At 42.0% G+C, this 14,877-nt stretch overlaps 1 protein-coding gene across 1 annotated transcript in view; it reads right to left on the reverse strand.

Annotated features, from left to right (window-relative positions):
• LOC120441801 (macrophage mannose receptor 1-like) overlaps nt 1–14,877 on the reverse strand; it is a 38,659-nt gene that overhangs the window by 6,100 nt on the left and 17,682 nt on the right. Inside the window, exons 4-7 of the mRNA XM_039617214.1 lie at nt 6,420–6,572; nt 6,217–6,333; nt 5,955–6,113; nt 5,223–5,624 (exon numbers count right to left, since the gene is read on the reverse strand). Coding sequence (XP_039473148.1) covers nt 5,223–5,624; nt 5,955–6,113; nt 6,217–6,333; nt 6,420–6,572 — 831 coding nt within the window. The remainder of the gene's footprint in view (nt 1–5,222; nt 5,625–5,954; nt 6,114–6,216; nt 6,334–6,419; nt 6,573–14,877) is intronic.

The following is a 14,877-nucleotide window of genomic DNA, read 5'->3' on the forward strand; positions in this document are numbered from 1 at the left end:
TATTGCAGAGTCATCAGAGAACTTCTGCAGGAAGCACTGGGTGGAGTTGTGGGAGAAGTCTGCAGTGTAGATGGTGAAGAGGAACGGAGCCAGAACCGTTCCCTGTGGGGCCCCGTGCACTGCAGGCGACCCTGTCCGACACACAGCCCTGAGTCCTCACATACTGTGGTCGGTCGGTGAGGTAGTCCAAAATCCAGGTAGTGAGGTGATGGTCCACTCCAGAGTTCTCCAGCTTGTCCTTCAGAACCGAGGGAAGAATAGTGTTGAAGGCACTGGAGAAATCAAAGAACATGATTCTCACAGTGCTCCCAGCTGTCTCCAGGTGAGCGAGGGAACGATGTAGGAGGTGAATGATGGCATCATCCGCTCCAATGCCAGGCTGGTAGGCAAACTGAAGTGGGTCCAGTGATGAGCTCACAAGGCGCCGAAGCTGAGCCAGGACCAACCGCTCCAGCTTTATTGTGAATATTAATCATGAGGGTAAACGGCCCTGTACACCACGGAGCGCGGTCAGCATATCCACGATATCTTCAGCTCTCTGAGTTAACCCAGTGTTTCCCAGCTGGGTCACACGAAAGTGTCGGCAGCATCAAACTAATCTAATTGTCATCTACGGATCTAATTCATGGGTCATATCCAGAGATGGGCAGTAATCCGATTACTTTTTGCAAGTAACAAGTAATGTACGGGATTACTATTGCAATAAAGGTAATTAAATTACTGTTACTTTCCCATAAGCACGCTGCGTTACTGTATTACTAAAACTGTGATTTTTTGCGAGTGTCTCATGACAATGACTTAAGCGAGTGCGACGTTCGTGGCAACAGCTGTGTGCAGATCAACAAAGGATAATATATGAGTGCGGGAGAGAGTATGAGCGTGGGAAGAAAACTTCTTTTTACAGCGAAAAACCCCTTAGCTTCTGAGCAAGCACCGATTGCGCTACCAGGGAATGGGAAATCCACAGACAAAATTAATTACTTTTGAAAATAAGTAATCGGTAAAGTAACGGGATTACTTTTTGGGGGAAGTAATCAGTAATTAGTTACTGATTACTTTTTTCAAGTAACTTGACCAACACTGGTCATATCAATATTATTTTACAGAAAATCATTCTTATTACTGCCAACGATTCCAGAGACGTGAAAATCTATAGTATAAAAACCATAAAAATATAGCAGTCTAACGCAACACTGTTGTAAATCAAATCTGCTCTGACAGTTTGAGGTTGTATTCTCTCAGCTGTAGACTCGCTGCTGTTTAAATGTTTGAGAGTGAAGATTAGATATAGAACAAACATCAAACATAGACTCAGTCAATGTACACATGTGATATGATATCAGTACGTACAGTGGCTGTGTCCTGTTTTAAGATCATATATGTAAAACTGTTGTCTGACCTGCCTCGATCCAGCCACTCAGAGTCTGTGGTTACCATGGTTACTGCATAAGCAGCTGTGAATTAAACACCTGGCACTGTTTGTTTTTCATTGCAAAAGAACTGTCTGACTTGGTTAACTGAAGTTAAGGTGGAAAAATTATAGTTAAGCAGTATCACCGATTACGCCCATGTTAGCTGTGTGACTGTACACCACTACATTGAAATAAATCGGCTATTACTGAAATACACGTGCTATATCAGAAACTATGATATAAATGTGGAGGTGCTAATAACATGTTTAGTTTTAAAGGACACCTTCCTGCCTTTAGTCTCATTCATGAGCAGTATTAGATTTCTTCTAACATCCAGAAGTCTGCACGATGTGTTTTATAGTTTCTAACAAGCATTTGACAGTTAAATATAACATGACCAAAACACTAACATAAAAAAAAACTCCCACAAATCATATGTTAACCTCATTTATTTTTAGTTTAGTAAACTCTGAAAATTCTAACAGACAGCTGGTGCTTAGAATACAGTTGAATAACTATTAAAAAACTGATGATGTAATATTTCTGTACAGGTTGCAGTCGTCATGATGAACATGCTGTTACAAATGCTGCTCCTCTCGGTGGAAATGTGCTTTCTCTTTCTTCTTTGTATAAAAAAACATTTTAAAAGTCAGTTTAATCTCAAAATTCACTGTTAAAAAATCCAAAACAGCAGATAATAAAGAAACTCGAATGGTTCAGTCTAACACATGTGCCAGTGAGACATTAAACTTCAATAAAACTATGCAGTTATGAAACGTAACTTTAATCTTAGCCAAACCAAATTGCTCAGTTGTAAATAAAACAGCGAGGTAGACGTGACCCGACAGACAGTCCAGCTCTCCACTGAGAGCTAAAATTCAGTGGAGGTTTCAAAGCTGTGTGTCGGTGATTGGATCTCAGCCGCTGATAAAGTGGGCTTGCCAATAAAGTGCTCTGTAGGGAAACAAGCTCTAACAGCTCTGCGCTCAAGAAGCAAACGATATTTACTTATCTTGTGCAGAATAATGCGCCGACATTGCGTTATATTGAGCACCAGCTGCCCAGTTAAACTGTGACTATCACCAGGTAAGGTGGGGGTGTTTCTTGAATTAGCAGCAGGTGTTAAACAGCTGACAGGTGAGCAGGGTGTATGCAGGTAAACTGAAGGTCTGCTGAGCTGATCGCTTGTCTCGTGAGGAAAATGTCAGCTCGTTATTTATGTTACAGAAGCACAGAGACACAAGACCAGGCAGAAAGAGACTATCGTTTGGTGAAAATGAGACTCTGCAGATGCAACATGTGGAACACGGAGAGTGGAATATGTAAACAAACCGGTTATATACAGTGTTGGGAAAGTTACTTTTAAAATGTATTCCACTACAGATTACAGAATACATGCCCCACAGTGTATTCTGTAACGTATTCGTTTATGTTACTCAATGAGAGTAACATATTCGGAATTCTTTGGATTACTTAATATATTGTCATGCTTTTTACAACTACATGAATGTACGATTGCTGTGTGATTTATTACTATTACTGAAGGGTCCTCGACATACTAGTACCAACTAGATTTTTAAATCTTAATATAAATGAGCAACAGTAGGATGGACATTAGGTAAATCTGCACTTTATGCAGCGATCTCGTATAGAAAACTATTCCGAGGCTCCGAACCGTAGTAAAGGGACCTCTGGTTAATACGTCGGGTTCCGTGTCGGGCTCGTAGCCGAAAACTAGCTTTACTTTGTTGTCTGGCTCAACTTTGCTAGCGAGAGACAGAGAGAGACGTTCAAAGGCTGCTCCAACGGAACTTATTGTACAGTCAAGTCTTAATAGCTTACTTACAAATGGGCTCGTCAGGCACTCTTTTTGGCTGCAGTGGTTATTATTATATTTACATGCTTCCAGCTCCCGTTTCTGGTCGCGACAACTCGTACTTTTCCACGCTCCTTTTTCTCCCTCCCTCACGCTCACAGACACATAACGGGTATGGCACTCCATTCTCCCTGCAACATGGACTACACTGCCCATGAGGCTACATTATTTAGGGCTATGCCTGTAACACTCTGCCTGTTGCCTTCATATTAAATTATTTTTTGAATAATAATTTTTAATAAAATATTTCTTCACATCATTATGCAGACGCAAGTAGAGGTGACATGGGCCATTAGAGTCATTAGAGCCTCTTAATGCGTGTTTTATTTGGGTTTCCAACCAGCGTGGAATTATCAAAAATATGTGTATATATATATATATATATATATATATATATATATATATATATATATATATATATATATATATATATATATATATATATATATATATATATATATATATATACATATATATATATATATATATATATATATATATATATATATATATATATATATATATATATATATATATATATATATATATATATATATATATATATATGTGTATAATAAGTTAAGTAAAAAAAGCAGTTAAGCTGGAACATCGGGGCTTTGAGCTCGGTACACTCTGTCAGCTGACTGTCAGCTGACTGTTAGCAGAGCTAGCGACATTTCCGAGCACTTTGCAAACATCTTCTATGTTGACAACCTGACCAGACATGTGAAGATTACGCCACTACATTCGCGGCTAAAACACTATTAAAAGTGTAATTGGTGACAGAAAAATATTTTAAAACTTTAGGTCACCACCATTGCTGCCTGTGATTTGAAATGCATTCAGGGATACCTGGCTGTCCCAAGTCCACACCAGCAATCGAGTTTGATGGTTGAGGCTGACAGATAAAATAAATTCATGGTGAGAGTGTCAGAATGAATTAAATAAAAAAATAATTAAATAATTAATTAAATGTGTCAATAATTATTTTAATGTGTCATTAATTAATTAAATGTGTCAATAATTAATTAACTACATATGTCATAAATATGTATTTAATGTATTTATTACATTTTTATTAATTATTGACACATTTAATTAATTATTTTATGGCGTATTTGATTAATTAATTATGTCAGTCCTGACATGTTCCCATGTTGTAAAGGGTTTTTTCCCAAAACACTCCAGAATGTTGGGAAGTTCACTGTTGTCTAAAATATTGCTGCAAAGCTGCAAATGGCAAGTAAGAATCACTGCAAATCACTCCAAACCAGAAGTACATTAAAGTGTGCAAACACGTACTTGTACTGGCAAATAGGTTATAAGGTGTTATAAATAAGTTTTAGCTTGACCTTAATGTGATGAATGTTAAAACTTAATACAGCCTTTGGTTGTTTGAGTTACAAAGCTTTAAAAACGGGTGGGTTTTTAACCTATCCACGATGGATTCTAGTTATACAGTTGAGACTGGCTGTCAGTGCTGTGCACAAAGAGTGCCTTCATGAGCACTGCTTATTATTTGTGCTGCACTGACAATTATGCAGTCTCAGCAGACTACACAATACCTGACTGTGATCACTGAAAGTTTCTCATCAGGTATGCTGTAACCAGCAAGTTTTGTACTCAGATCAGATAAAAACAAAAAAAAAAAACCCTTCCACATACTTCAACATATTTAGATGGTAAATGTAATTTCATCTGTAGCCATAGCACTTTTTAAACCTGGTTTACTATGTACAGAAAATAATATTTTGCATTTGTAATTTTAATGGAAGTAAGAAAAATTTTATTGTTCTTTACAAATTCCTAAAACAACAAACTTTAAAGCATGCACTGTTCAGGGACCTTCTAAAACACATTTCTAAACTTTCTACAAAGCTAAAGCACACTTGAGTTTAGCTATTGTTGTAGGCTCTTGTACTCATCATTCCTACCTTGATATCCCCTTGAACAGAGGTCCCCCTGAGTGCCATATATCTTCCAGCGACTCCAGAACCCTGAACCTTTGTAGATCATGACGCTTTTCTCATCGTAGTTGCCCCAGTTTAAGTGCAGGTCCTGGTCTTTTAGGCCAAAGAGGGTATCGTTCTTACACTGCCAATGCTGGAGGTCATTGCTCTCATCACATTCCATGAGCTGCACCTTCACCCAGTCTTTTATTGCTGTAGTACCCAAACACAGCCTGAGGGACAAACTGAGGAGGTGAGACTCAGAGACCCATCGGAACTCTTGATCTTTGGCATGAGGATTACAAGCAGCCACTGTTATAGACGTGGCACTCTCCACCTTTACGCACTTGTTGTGATCTTCATTGAAGATCAGGAAGCTATTTGTGTCTGGAGCAGAGCAAAAAGAAAATTCAGCAACACATTCGCATGGCATATGTTTTTCAAATGAAGCCACAAGCGTATTAGCCAAAAAAAAATGTTTCTGTGTATAGCAACAATGACGCCAGCGGACCCGTGTGTAGTTTCCTGGACGACGTGGGCTAAGCAGGCAAGAATGTAGAGTTGAAGCAGTGAATTTACTCAGATTTTAAAAATTTAAACAACAAATGGAGGCTTTTCTGTAGGTTTAATAACTAAAAATGATAAATCGGTAAGTAAATAAATATATACAAAGCTAATTCGAATATTTCTTTTTTAAAAAAGGGTTATTTAAGTTACCTTTTGGTGTTTTGCAGATGTAAGAAAATGACCTTGTGCAGTCTGTCGTACTCCACAGACCAGTGTCAGAACTGATGTACACACACGACTCTGACTGTGCCATTCCTGATTTCCAGTTGGTATAGTCCAAAGGGCTGTTATCGATCCACATCCACTTATCTGAAGCAGAGACACATGTTAAGTTATTATGTAATGCAGCACGCACACATATCCAATGTATGAATGTATATACATGTATATATTACGCTGAATTTAACCTCACCTTCATGTGTCTTGTACATGCCAATCCAAAAGGTTTTAGCACTGTCCTGGAGAATCTCCACATTCTCTTCTATGAATTTACTCTCAATAGGATCCTGAATACTCACTAGAGAAGCACCTGATAAACATGGTACAACAGTTAAATATTAAAGGTCATAAACATGGACATAATTCTCTGTGTATGTTGAATTCTTCATAACTTACCCATTTTTATACATTCAGTTGTGGCATGGGCCCAGTCATTGGTCACTGAGCTGAAGAAGGAATAACAATGGCCACTGAAAGGTATCCATGTTCCCCTGCTTGTTGATTGTGGACAGTTTCCAGGAAGCTGTGGGGGAGCAGTGGGACCTACAACTGAAAAAGAAGGAGCAGGTGTTATGCCAGTCTTATGAGCTGCCTGCTAACTATGCAGAGTGTGTGTTTTTTTCTTTTGTTTTTCATGCCACTGTACTGCTCTGCAGTGTAATGGACACATTTCTGTTGTAATGCCTGTTTTAACATCACAATTCAGCGTTCTTTCAACTACCATCATTCAACAATTCATGACAATTCACACTTTTAAACATTTTTTATTTCTAAATCATTTTTGTTTATGCTGAGCATTATTAAGCAACTGTAAACCAATTGTACAGTGGCTTTTAGATCTTCATTAACTTGATTTTGTCATGGTCCCTGTGTCTGCCCGGCTGGCCCCATAGGGCTACAGAGTCTACTGCGGCCGCAGTCAGCCAGCGCTTGCTAGCCCTCAGACCAAGTAGGCGGAACATGGCGGACTTTTCTATTGATTTTGGACTCTGGCTGAACAGATGGGGTAGGGAGAAGAAGCACTGAAAAGCACACTACTCAGTAACATCAATGAGGAACTGAAAGATGAACTAATGCTTCGAGAATTGCCTTCTTCCTTAGATGCCCTCATGACGCTGTGCATCCGAGTGGACGATCGGGTGCGTGTACATCGGAGTATGCATGCTCGAGTGTTTCACGAGCCTGTGGAATGCTCTGAAGGAGCTACAGTTGCCCAGGGGTCACGTGAACCGGATTTAGCTGAGCCGGAGGAGGAACCCATGCAGCTGGGACGGTCATGGCTCACGCCCGTGGAACATCGTTGTTGCCGCTTCGCTGCGGGTGAGTAAATGTATTGCGGCCGTAAGGGTCAGTCAGTTTCCTCCTGCCTGAGCTTAGCAAAAGGGCGTGCCCGCCAGTAACGGAGAGGATACTGGTGGGCGATCTGTCGACTAGCTGTTCTATCCCCCGACTTCCATTGCCAGCTACGCTTTCTGTTTACACTATCGGCCACTCTCCCTCTGTCCTTGTGGACTCTGTGGCAGAGCAAAATTTCATTGACTCTGCTCTGGCCAAGCAGTTGAACATTGCATTGTAAGTGTTACCTAAGCCTCTCCATGTTTGCGCATTGTCAGGTCATCACCCATGTTTCTGAGCCATTAGTCCTCTCGCTGTCCAGTAACCACATGGAGCGGATTTGTTTTTTTGCTTTCAAAGCGCCCCTCACGCCCTTAGTTCTGGGACACCCCTGGCTAGCTCTCCACAACCCTCAAATTGACTGGGAGAAGGGGAGGATTACGGGTTGGGGAATTAACTGTCATAGAAACTGTCTCCTGGCTGTTACTCCCTCTGTTCCGCCATCGAAAATCAAAGCACCGCCCAAGGCACCGGACCTCTCTGCGGTCCCAAGGATTTATCGTGATCTCGGGGAGGTTTTCTGTAAAGACAGGGCCCGCTCACTACCTCCTCACCGACCGTGTGATTGCGTTACTACTGTCCAGCCGTCTTTACAGTCTTTTTTGGCCAGAGAGAGACACAATGGAGAAATACATTACAGAGTCACTGGCGGTAGGCATAATCCGTCCCTCCACCTCCCCTGTCACCGCTGGTTTCTTTTTGTGACCAACAAGGACAAAACACTGCGGCCATGCATTGATTATCGGGGCTTGAATCAGATAAAGGTAAAGAATAAATACCCACTGTCTTTGCTCTCTTCTGCATTTGAGTTGCTCCAGGGGATGACGGTGTCCAGCAAGTTGGATCTGCGCAACGCCTACCATCTGATGTGTATACGAGAAGGTGATGAATGGAAAACTGCCTTTAACACTCACTTTCGCCACTTCGAGTATCTGGTGATGCCATTCGGGTTGACTAATGCACCCGCAGTTTTCCAGGCTCTGGTTAATGATGATCTGCGTGATTTTATTAACCGTTGTGCTTTTGTGTACTGTAACAGGGCAGCCCTTAGCGGCTGGAAACACAGTGAGAGGGACGAAGGCAAGTGCAGTGGAACAAAAGTATTTATTTGCCATACAGCTCTCATTACAACAATTCACTTGTCGAGCTTCTTCACAGCACAATATATCCTCCTCTAATGACAACCAGCAGCCTTAAATATGTTCAGCTGTCACAGACCAAACCATTATTCCACTCTTAGGTAAATTCTTAAATCCCAACCTTCCACCACAGTATATCATATATCAATTAGAATAAATAAATACATAAATACATTTCACATTTTCATATTAATAAATATTTCACACTTTAATTTTACACCAAACCCAATACTATAAAAACCCAGAAACATTTCCAGATACATTTCCTCCTCCCTCTCCTAAGCGTGAAGTGCTTTAGTCCTCTGTCATCCTAGATAAACAGTCAGCAACCACATTTGACTTCCCTGGCCTATACTGGACCGTAAAGTCATAAGGCTGCAGAGACAGGTACCATCCTGCAATGCGGGCATTCGCATCCCTCATGCGGTTCAACCACTGGAGGGCACGATGATCCGTCTCTAGAGTGAAGTGACGTCCCAGAAGATAATACCTCAAGGCCTCGATAGCCCATTTCATGGCCAAGCACTCTTTCTCCACTGTCGAATACCTCGTCTCCCTGTCAAGTAGTTTCCGACTCAGAAACACCACAGGCCTTCTTTCACCATCCACCTCTTGCTGAAGGACAGCCCCAAGGCCAAACTCAAGCATCAGTTTGCAAGATGAATGGCTTGTTGAAGTCTGGGCTGTGTAGAACTGGATGTGTGCAAACTGCTTCCTTGAGGTCTCTGAATGCTTGCTCACAGTCTTCTGTCCAACGCACTTTGTTGGGGGCTGAGCCTTTTGTGAGGTCATTCAGTACAGTGGATCGCTCTGCAAAAGAAGGTATGAATTTCCTGTACCAGCCTACTAGACCAAGAAAACCTCTCACCTTCCTTTTTGTTGTCGGAACTGGGAAGGACTGAATTGCTTCAATCTTTCCAACCTGCGGCTTTATCTTCCCAGAGCCAACCACAAAGCCCAAGTACTCCACTTCTCTCTTGGCTATGGAACACTTCTTGGGGTTAATAGTCAGTCCAGCCATTCTGATGGAGTGTAGCACCTTCTGTAGGTGAATGACATGCTCTTCCCAGGACTGGCTGTACACCACCACGTCATCCAGATATGCTGCAGAGAATGCTGACACATCTCTCAGTACATGGTCCATTAATCGTTGGAATGTCGCTGGTGCACCTTGAAGCCCAAATGGCATGACTTTAAATTGGTACATACCAAAAGGAGTTTTGAAGGCTGTCAGCTCTTTCGCTTCTGGTGATAAAGCCACTTGCCAGTATCCTTTACACAGATCAAGTGTCGTAATGTACCTTGCTGATCCAACTCTCTCCAGCAGGTCATCCACCCTGGGCATTGGGTAGGGATCAAACTTGGATTCAAGTTTGCATTCAAATATCTGAAATCAATACAAAATCTCAGGGTGTCATCTTTCTTTGGTACCAAAACAATTGGGCTGCACCACTCACTACTCAATGATTCCCAGATCCAACATCAGTTTTATTTCTTTCTGCAGCACTGGCACCAACCGTTCTGGAATTCTGTAGCTCTTTTGTCGAACGGGTGCATCCTCCTTCACCCGTATCTTGTGCTGAACCAGTGATGTGAAGCCTGGTGTTTCTCGAAAGAGCTGTGGGTCCACGAGTGGTTTAATATCAGTCTGCTCAGTATGAGACAAATGAGAAAGGTCAACTGAAGCACAAACTTGAATGTTAGTTGGAAAGAACTTCTCAGTCACCTCCTCATCCTTAACTGAACGCACCAGTAACTGATGGACCGGCTCTTGTCGGCTGTGGAATTCCTTCAACAAGTTCACGTGAAATGTCTGATATTTCTTAACTCTTTCTGGCATATTCAGTTCATAAGTGACTTTACTCACTTGTCTGACGATCTCATATGGTCCATGCCATTTTGTCAGCAGCTTGTTATCGCTGGTGGGAAGCAATAACAGTACTTTCTGACCTGGAAGGAAGACCCTATCCCTGGCCTTCTGATCATACCATGTCTTTTGATGTTTTTGTGCAGCTTTCATGTTGTCTTGCACCAGTGATGCCATTTTCTCCAACCTCTCTCTCATGGTGATGACGTAGGCTGCGATGTTTTTGCCCTCTGCTTTGGGGTCCTCCCAGCAGTCCTTAAGCAGATCCAGGGGGCCTCTCACTTGGCGGCCGTACAAAAGTTCAAAAGGCGAGAAACCAGTGGAAACTCTGGGACCTCCCGGTAGGCGAACAGAAGGTATGGCAGCCATTGATCCCAGTCAGCACCTGTGTCAGAGACAAACTTGCGCAGCATACTTTTGAGAGTCTGGTTGTATCTCTCCACTAGCCCGTCCGTTTGGGGGTGATAAGGGGTGGTCTTAAGTCCCTTTATCCCTAACAGCGTATAAACCTGCTGCAACAACTTGGATAGAAAGTTCGTTCCACAATCTGTCAGAATTTCTCTTGGTATGCCTACCCTAGAGAAAAGCTGAAGCAGACAGTTAGCAATGTGACGGGCTTTAATTGATCTGAGTGGGAAGGCCTCAGGAAACCGTGTTGCATAGTCACATATGACTAATATGTAGCGATGACCTGTGGAGCTCCTCTCTAAAGGGCCAACAATATCCATGCCTAGCCTCTCAAATGGTGTTTCAATAATTGGCAGTGGTTGCAACTGGGCTCGTGCTACTCCTTTGCCTGAGGTCAACTGACATTTTTCACAGGAACGGCAAAACTCAGAAACCTGGACATACATCCCTGGCCAAACAAAATGGCTGCTGATCCTATTCAATGTTTTGTGAAAAGCCATATGACCTGCCCATGGAATTGAATGACCCAAATCCATAACTTTGTTTCTGAACTGTTGTGGGAGTGCTACAGCTTCGCACTTCCCCTTTCTCTGGTACAAGATGCCTCCTTTAATTAGGTAAACAGTATCTACAAGACAGCTTACCTGACCTTGACTAGCCCCCTCTAACTCTGTTACCTTCTCAAACCAGGGTTTTAGAGTAGGGTCGCTTCTTTGGAGTGCACCTAAATCTGAGGGAACATCAAACTCAAGCTGGTTATTCAGCTTAGGAAACAATGCTGTACCTTTTTCCCCTGAGCCTTTGAACTTTTCTCTTCTTCTCTGAGCCCTAGACTTCCTAATCTTCCCTGGCTCTGTTTCGAGAGACTCCTCAAAAAAGGGTAGCTCTTGCATCATTTCCTTTGCACTTTGTGCTCTTGTGACTACATGACAGGGTTTAAATGGTTCAACTGTCATATCTAGAGGAAGTGAGCCTCCAGATTCATCACCTAGAATGTCTTTCTCAGCACTCATTTGAGGGTCATAATCTAACTGATGTATTAGATCAAAGAGAGTGGGGATGTCATTACCAAGTATCACTGAATATGGCAAACTGGGAACCACAGCTACCACTAACAAGTAGGTTTGACCTCCCACTGTCAGGTAAACCTCAGCAGTAGAGTACCTGTGTTCATCTCCATGCACTCAACTTATTGTAGCCCCAACCCCACTTAGCTTTTCTCCTGAAATTATGCTAGAGTGTACAAGAGTTTGGAAACACCCAGAGTCAAGCAAAGCTTCCTCTTTGCGCCCATTAATTAAAACAGGGACAGTACAAGCTTTCTTTCCTACTGGCTCTGTGGCTGGTCTTGGAACTGCACACAAAAGAGATGGTTTTGACTTAAGGGCAGGGCAAAATTGTTGTGTATGGCCAAAGTTATGACAGTGATAACATTTAATATCCTGAACTGAAGACTTAAAGGATTTCTTCACATTGTGAGGTCTATGGGAAGGGAACTGTCTAGAACTAGAAAGATTTCTAGCCTGAACTTGACCAGAACCCTGTTCACCCCCAATGGACTTACTTGGTTGGGCGTAGTGGGTCTCCCGGCTGAAGTAGGTGCTCTTGCTTCCTTTTCTGGCTGAAGTGAAAACCTCTGCGAGGCTAGCTGCTTCCTTTGCCGTCTTCGGGTCACGCTCACGTATCCAGATTTCCAGCTCTGGGTTAACCATTCTTAAAAACTGCTCCAGAATTATCTGCTCAGATATTTCTTCAACAGTTGATTTCTCAGGTTTAATCCATCTTGAAAACAGGTCTTTCAATCTTACATAAAGTTCACGTGGCGTCTCACCTGGTTCAACTTTCATAGATCTGAAGCGGCGTCTGTAGGTGTCAGCAGTGATCTCATATTTTGCCAGAATTGCCTCTTTCACTTTATCACAGTTCTCAGAGTCTGTTACATCCATAAGAATGTAGGCTGTGCGGGCTTTACCCGTCAACAGGGGAACCAGACGAATAGCCCACTCATCTCTGGGCCATCGACACACATTTGCCATTCTTTCAAATGTGGTCAGAAAATGTTCAATGTCATCTTCTGGTGACAGAGGAAAAAGTTTTGGTTCAATTAAAGACCTGGACCCACTGGCCACTGGAATGTCTTCAACATTGAATCCATGTTCTTGTTCTTCAGATGTTGTAGGGGGCGCTGGCGCCTCTGGTGGATCAGGCTTATCAATTACACCATTAACTTGTAGCTGGATTTGCTGAAATTGATGCTGCATGCCTTTCCACCTTTGCTCCTGACGTGACAAATCCTTCTCCCACTTTTGGTCTCTGGCTGCTTGAGACCGCATAAGAGATTTCACCAACCCTGTCAACTCCTCCAATTTGTCCTCAGGGCTTGTTGCTACCATGGCCTCTAGCTCAGATGAAGCTCCAACTCCTTCATCAGGCTGCTCCTCTTGGCCTGGCTTTCTTCCACCTCTTGTCATCATCTTCTCACTGTGGCACGAGTGACACACTTCTGACACCACTTGTAATAGAGCAGCCTAGTGATGGGTCCAGCAACACTGACGCACCGGCGCATGTATCAAGCTCACCTAGCGATGCCTGTATCGGTGCGTGCGTCGCTTTAAGAAAAAGTCACATGATCGATACAGCTGCTGTATCGCTCATTACCAACGCGCCAAACTGTGTTTAAAAGGTACCGCATCCGCATCTGTCAACGGAACGAGTCGCCACCAAAACCCCCCCACAAATTGACTCTCGCAAAGATAAATAAAAATACACATCTTTCCGTAACAAAATGGAAATGTTTCTGCTGTGTGGGATCATTTTGATCTTTTAACTGCAAATAGTTTGTCTGTCTTTGTTTCAGTGTAATCTATCAGAATAGGAAAACAGCAATGTGACTTGCAGTGTAAATTATTTATTTCATTTTATGCAGGATAAATGTCGCATCTGTTCTCATGGAGCTTTCTTACAAACAAAAGCACCTCCTCAGTGTTACAGAGGCATTACAGAGCCAAACATGAAAATGAGGAGACAAACACACTGAGAATGAACACAGGTAGGCGTATATTGACACTGAACAGCTTTATCAACACTTTTTTTTTTATTAATATGTGTTTTATTATTTTGAAATCAAGCATCTAGGAAGACTGTTCTGGACCAGGCAGTCCTGAAGTTTATTATAAAGGACTTCCAACCCCTTAGTATTGTGGAGAGTGTCGGAGAGAAACATTCCAAGATTAGAGGATCCTTTAAGGTACTGGGGATGAGGAAGACATCTTATCAGAACTTTTTCCACCTGACTTTACAGTTTTTGTGTACCCCAGCTTCATCTGTGCCTGTGAGTTTTCCAAAGCTGGGGAAATGGTGTGAAACCTCCCCCGCAATAGACTGAATGCAAAACATTGGATAAACTTATTTTTCTGAATAGAAATTTATAATAAACTCTGAATCAATTACATTTAAATGGGTAATATTATATTCACAATACTTTCATTTTAATTTTTACTTTATGTCATTCACAATATATTTTAAAGATGTCTACAATATTTGCAATGTAAAACATATAAAATGATTCCATGGAAAGTACAATACCTTACAGTGTATACACGTATGACTATGTCATTGAATCAGTGTCTGTTGTGAGTCTCAAGTAAGTTCCCTGCAATGATATTTAAGGTCCAGCAGGTGTCAGCATGGAGCAAAACAGCAACACTGTGTCGACACAGTATCGATACAGTTTGGGGAATGTGCTGAAACGCTTCACGAGGCCTCATCTACCCATCACTAGAGCAGCCCTTAGCGGCTGGAAACACAGTGAGAGGGACGAAGGCAAGTGCAGTGGAACAAAAGTATTTATTTGCCATACAGCTCTCATTACAACAATTCACTTGTCGAGCTTCTTCACAGCACAATATATCCTCCTCTAATGACAACCAGCAGCCTTAAATATGTTCAGCTGTCACAGACCAAACCATTATTCCACTCTTAGGTAAATTCTTAAATCCCAACCTTCCACCACAGTATATCATATATCAATTAGAATAAATAAATA

The sequence above is a fragment of the Oreochromis aureus genome, linkage group 9 (assembly GCF_013358895.1).
Source record: "Oreochromis aureus strain Israel breed Guangdong linkage group 9, ZZ_aureus, whole genome shotgun sequence".
Taxonomy (NCBI): Eukaryota; Metazoa; Chordata; class Actinopteri; order Cichliformes; family Cichlidae; genus Oreochromis; species Oreochromis aureus.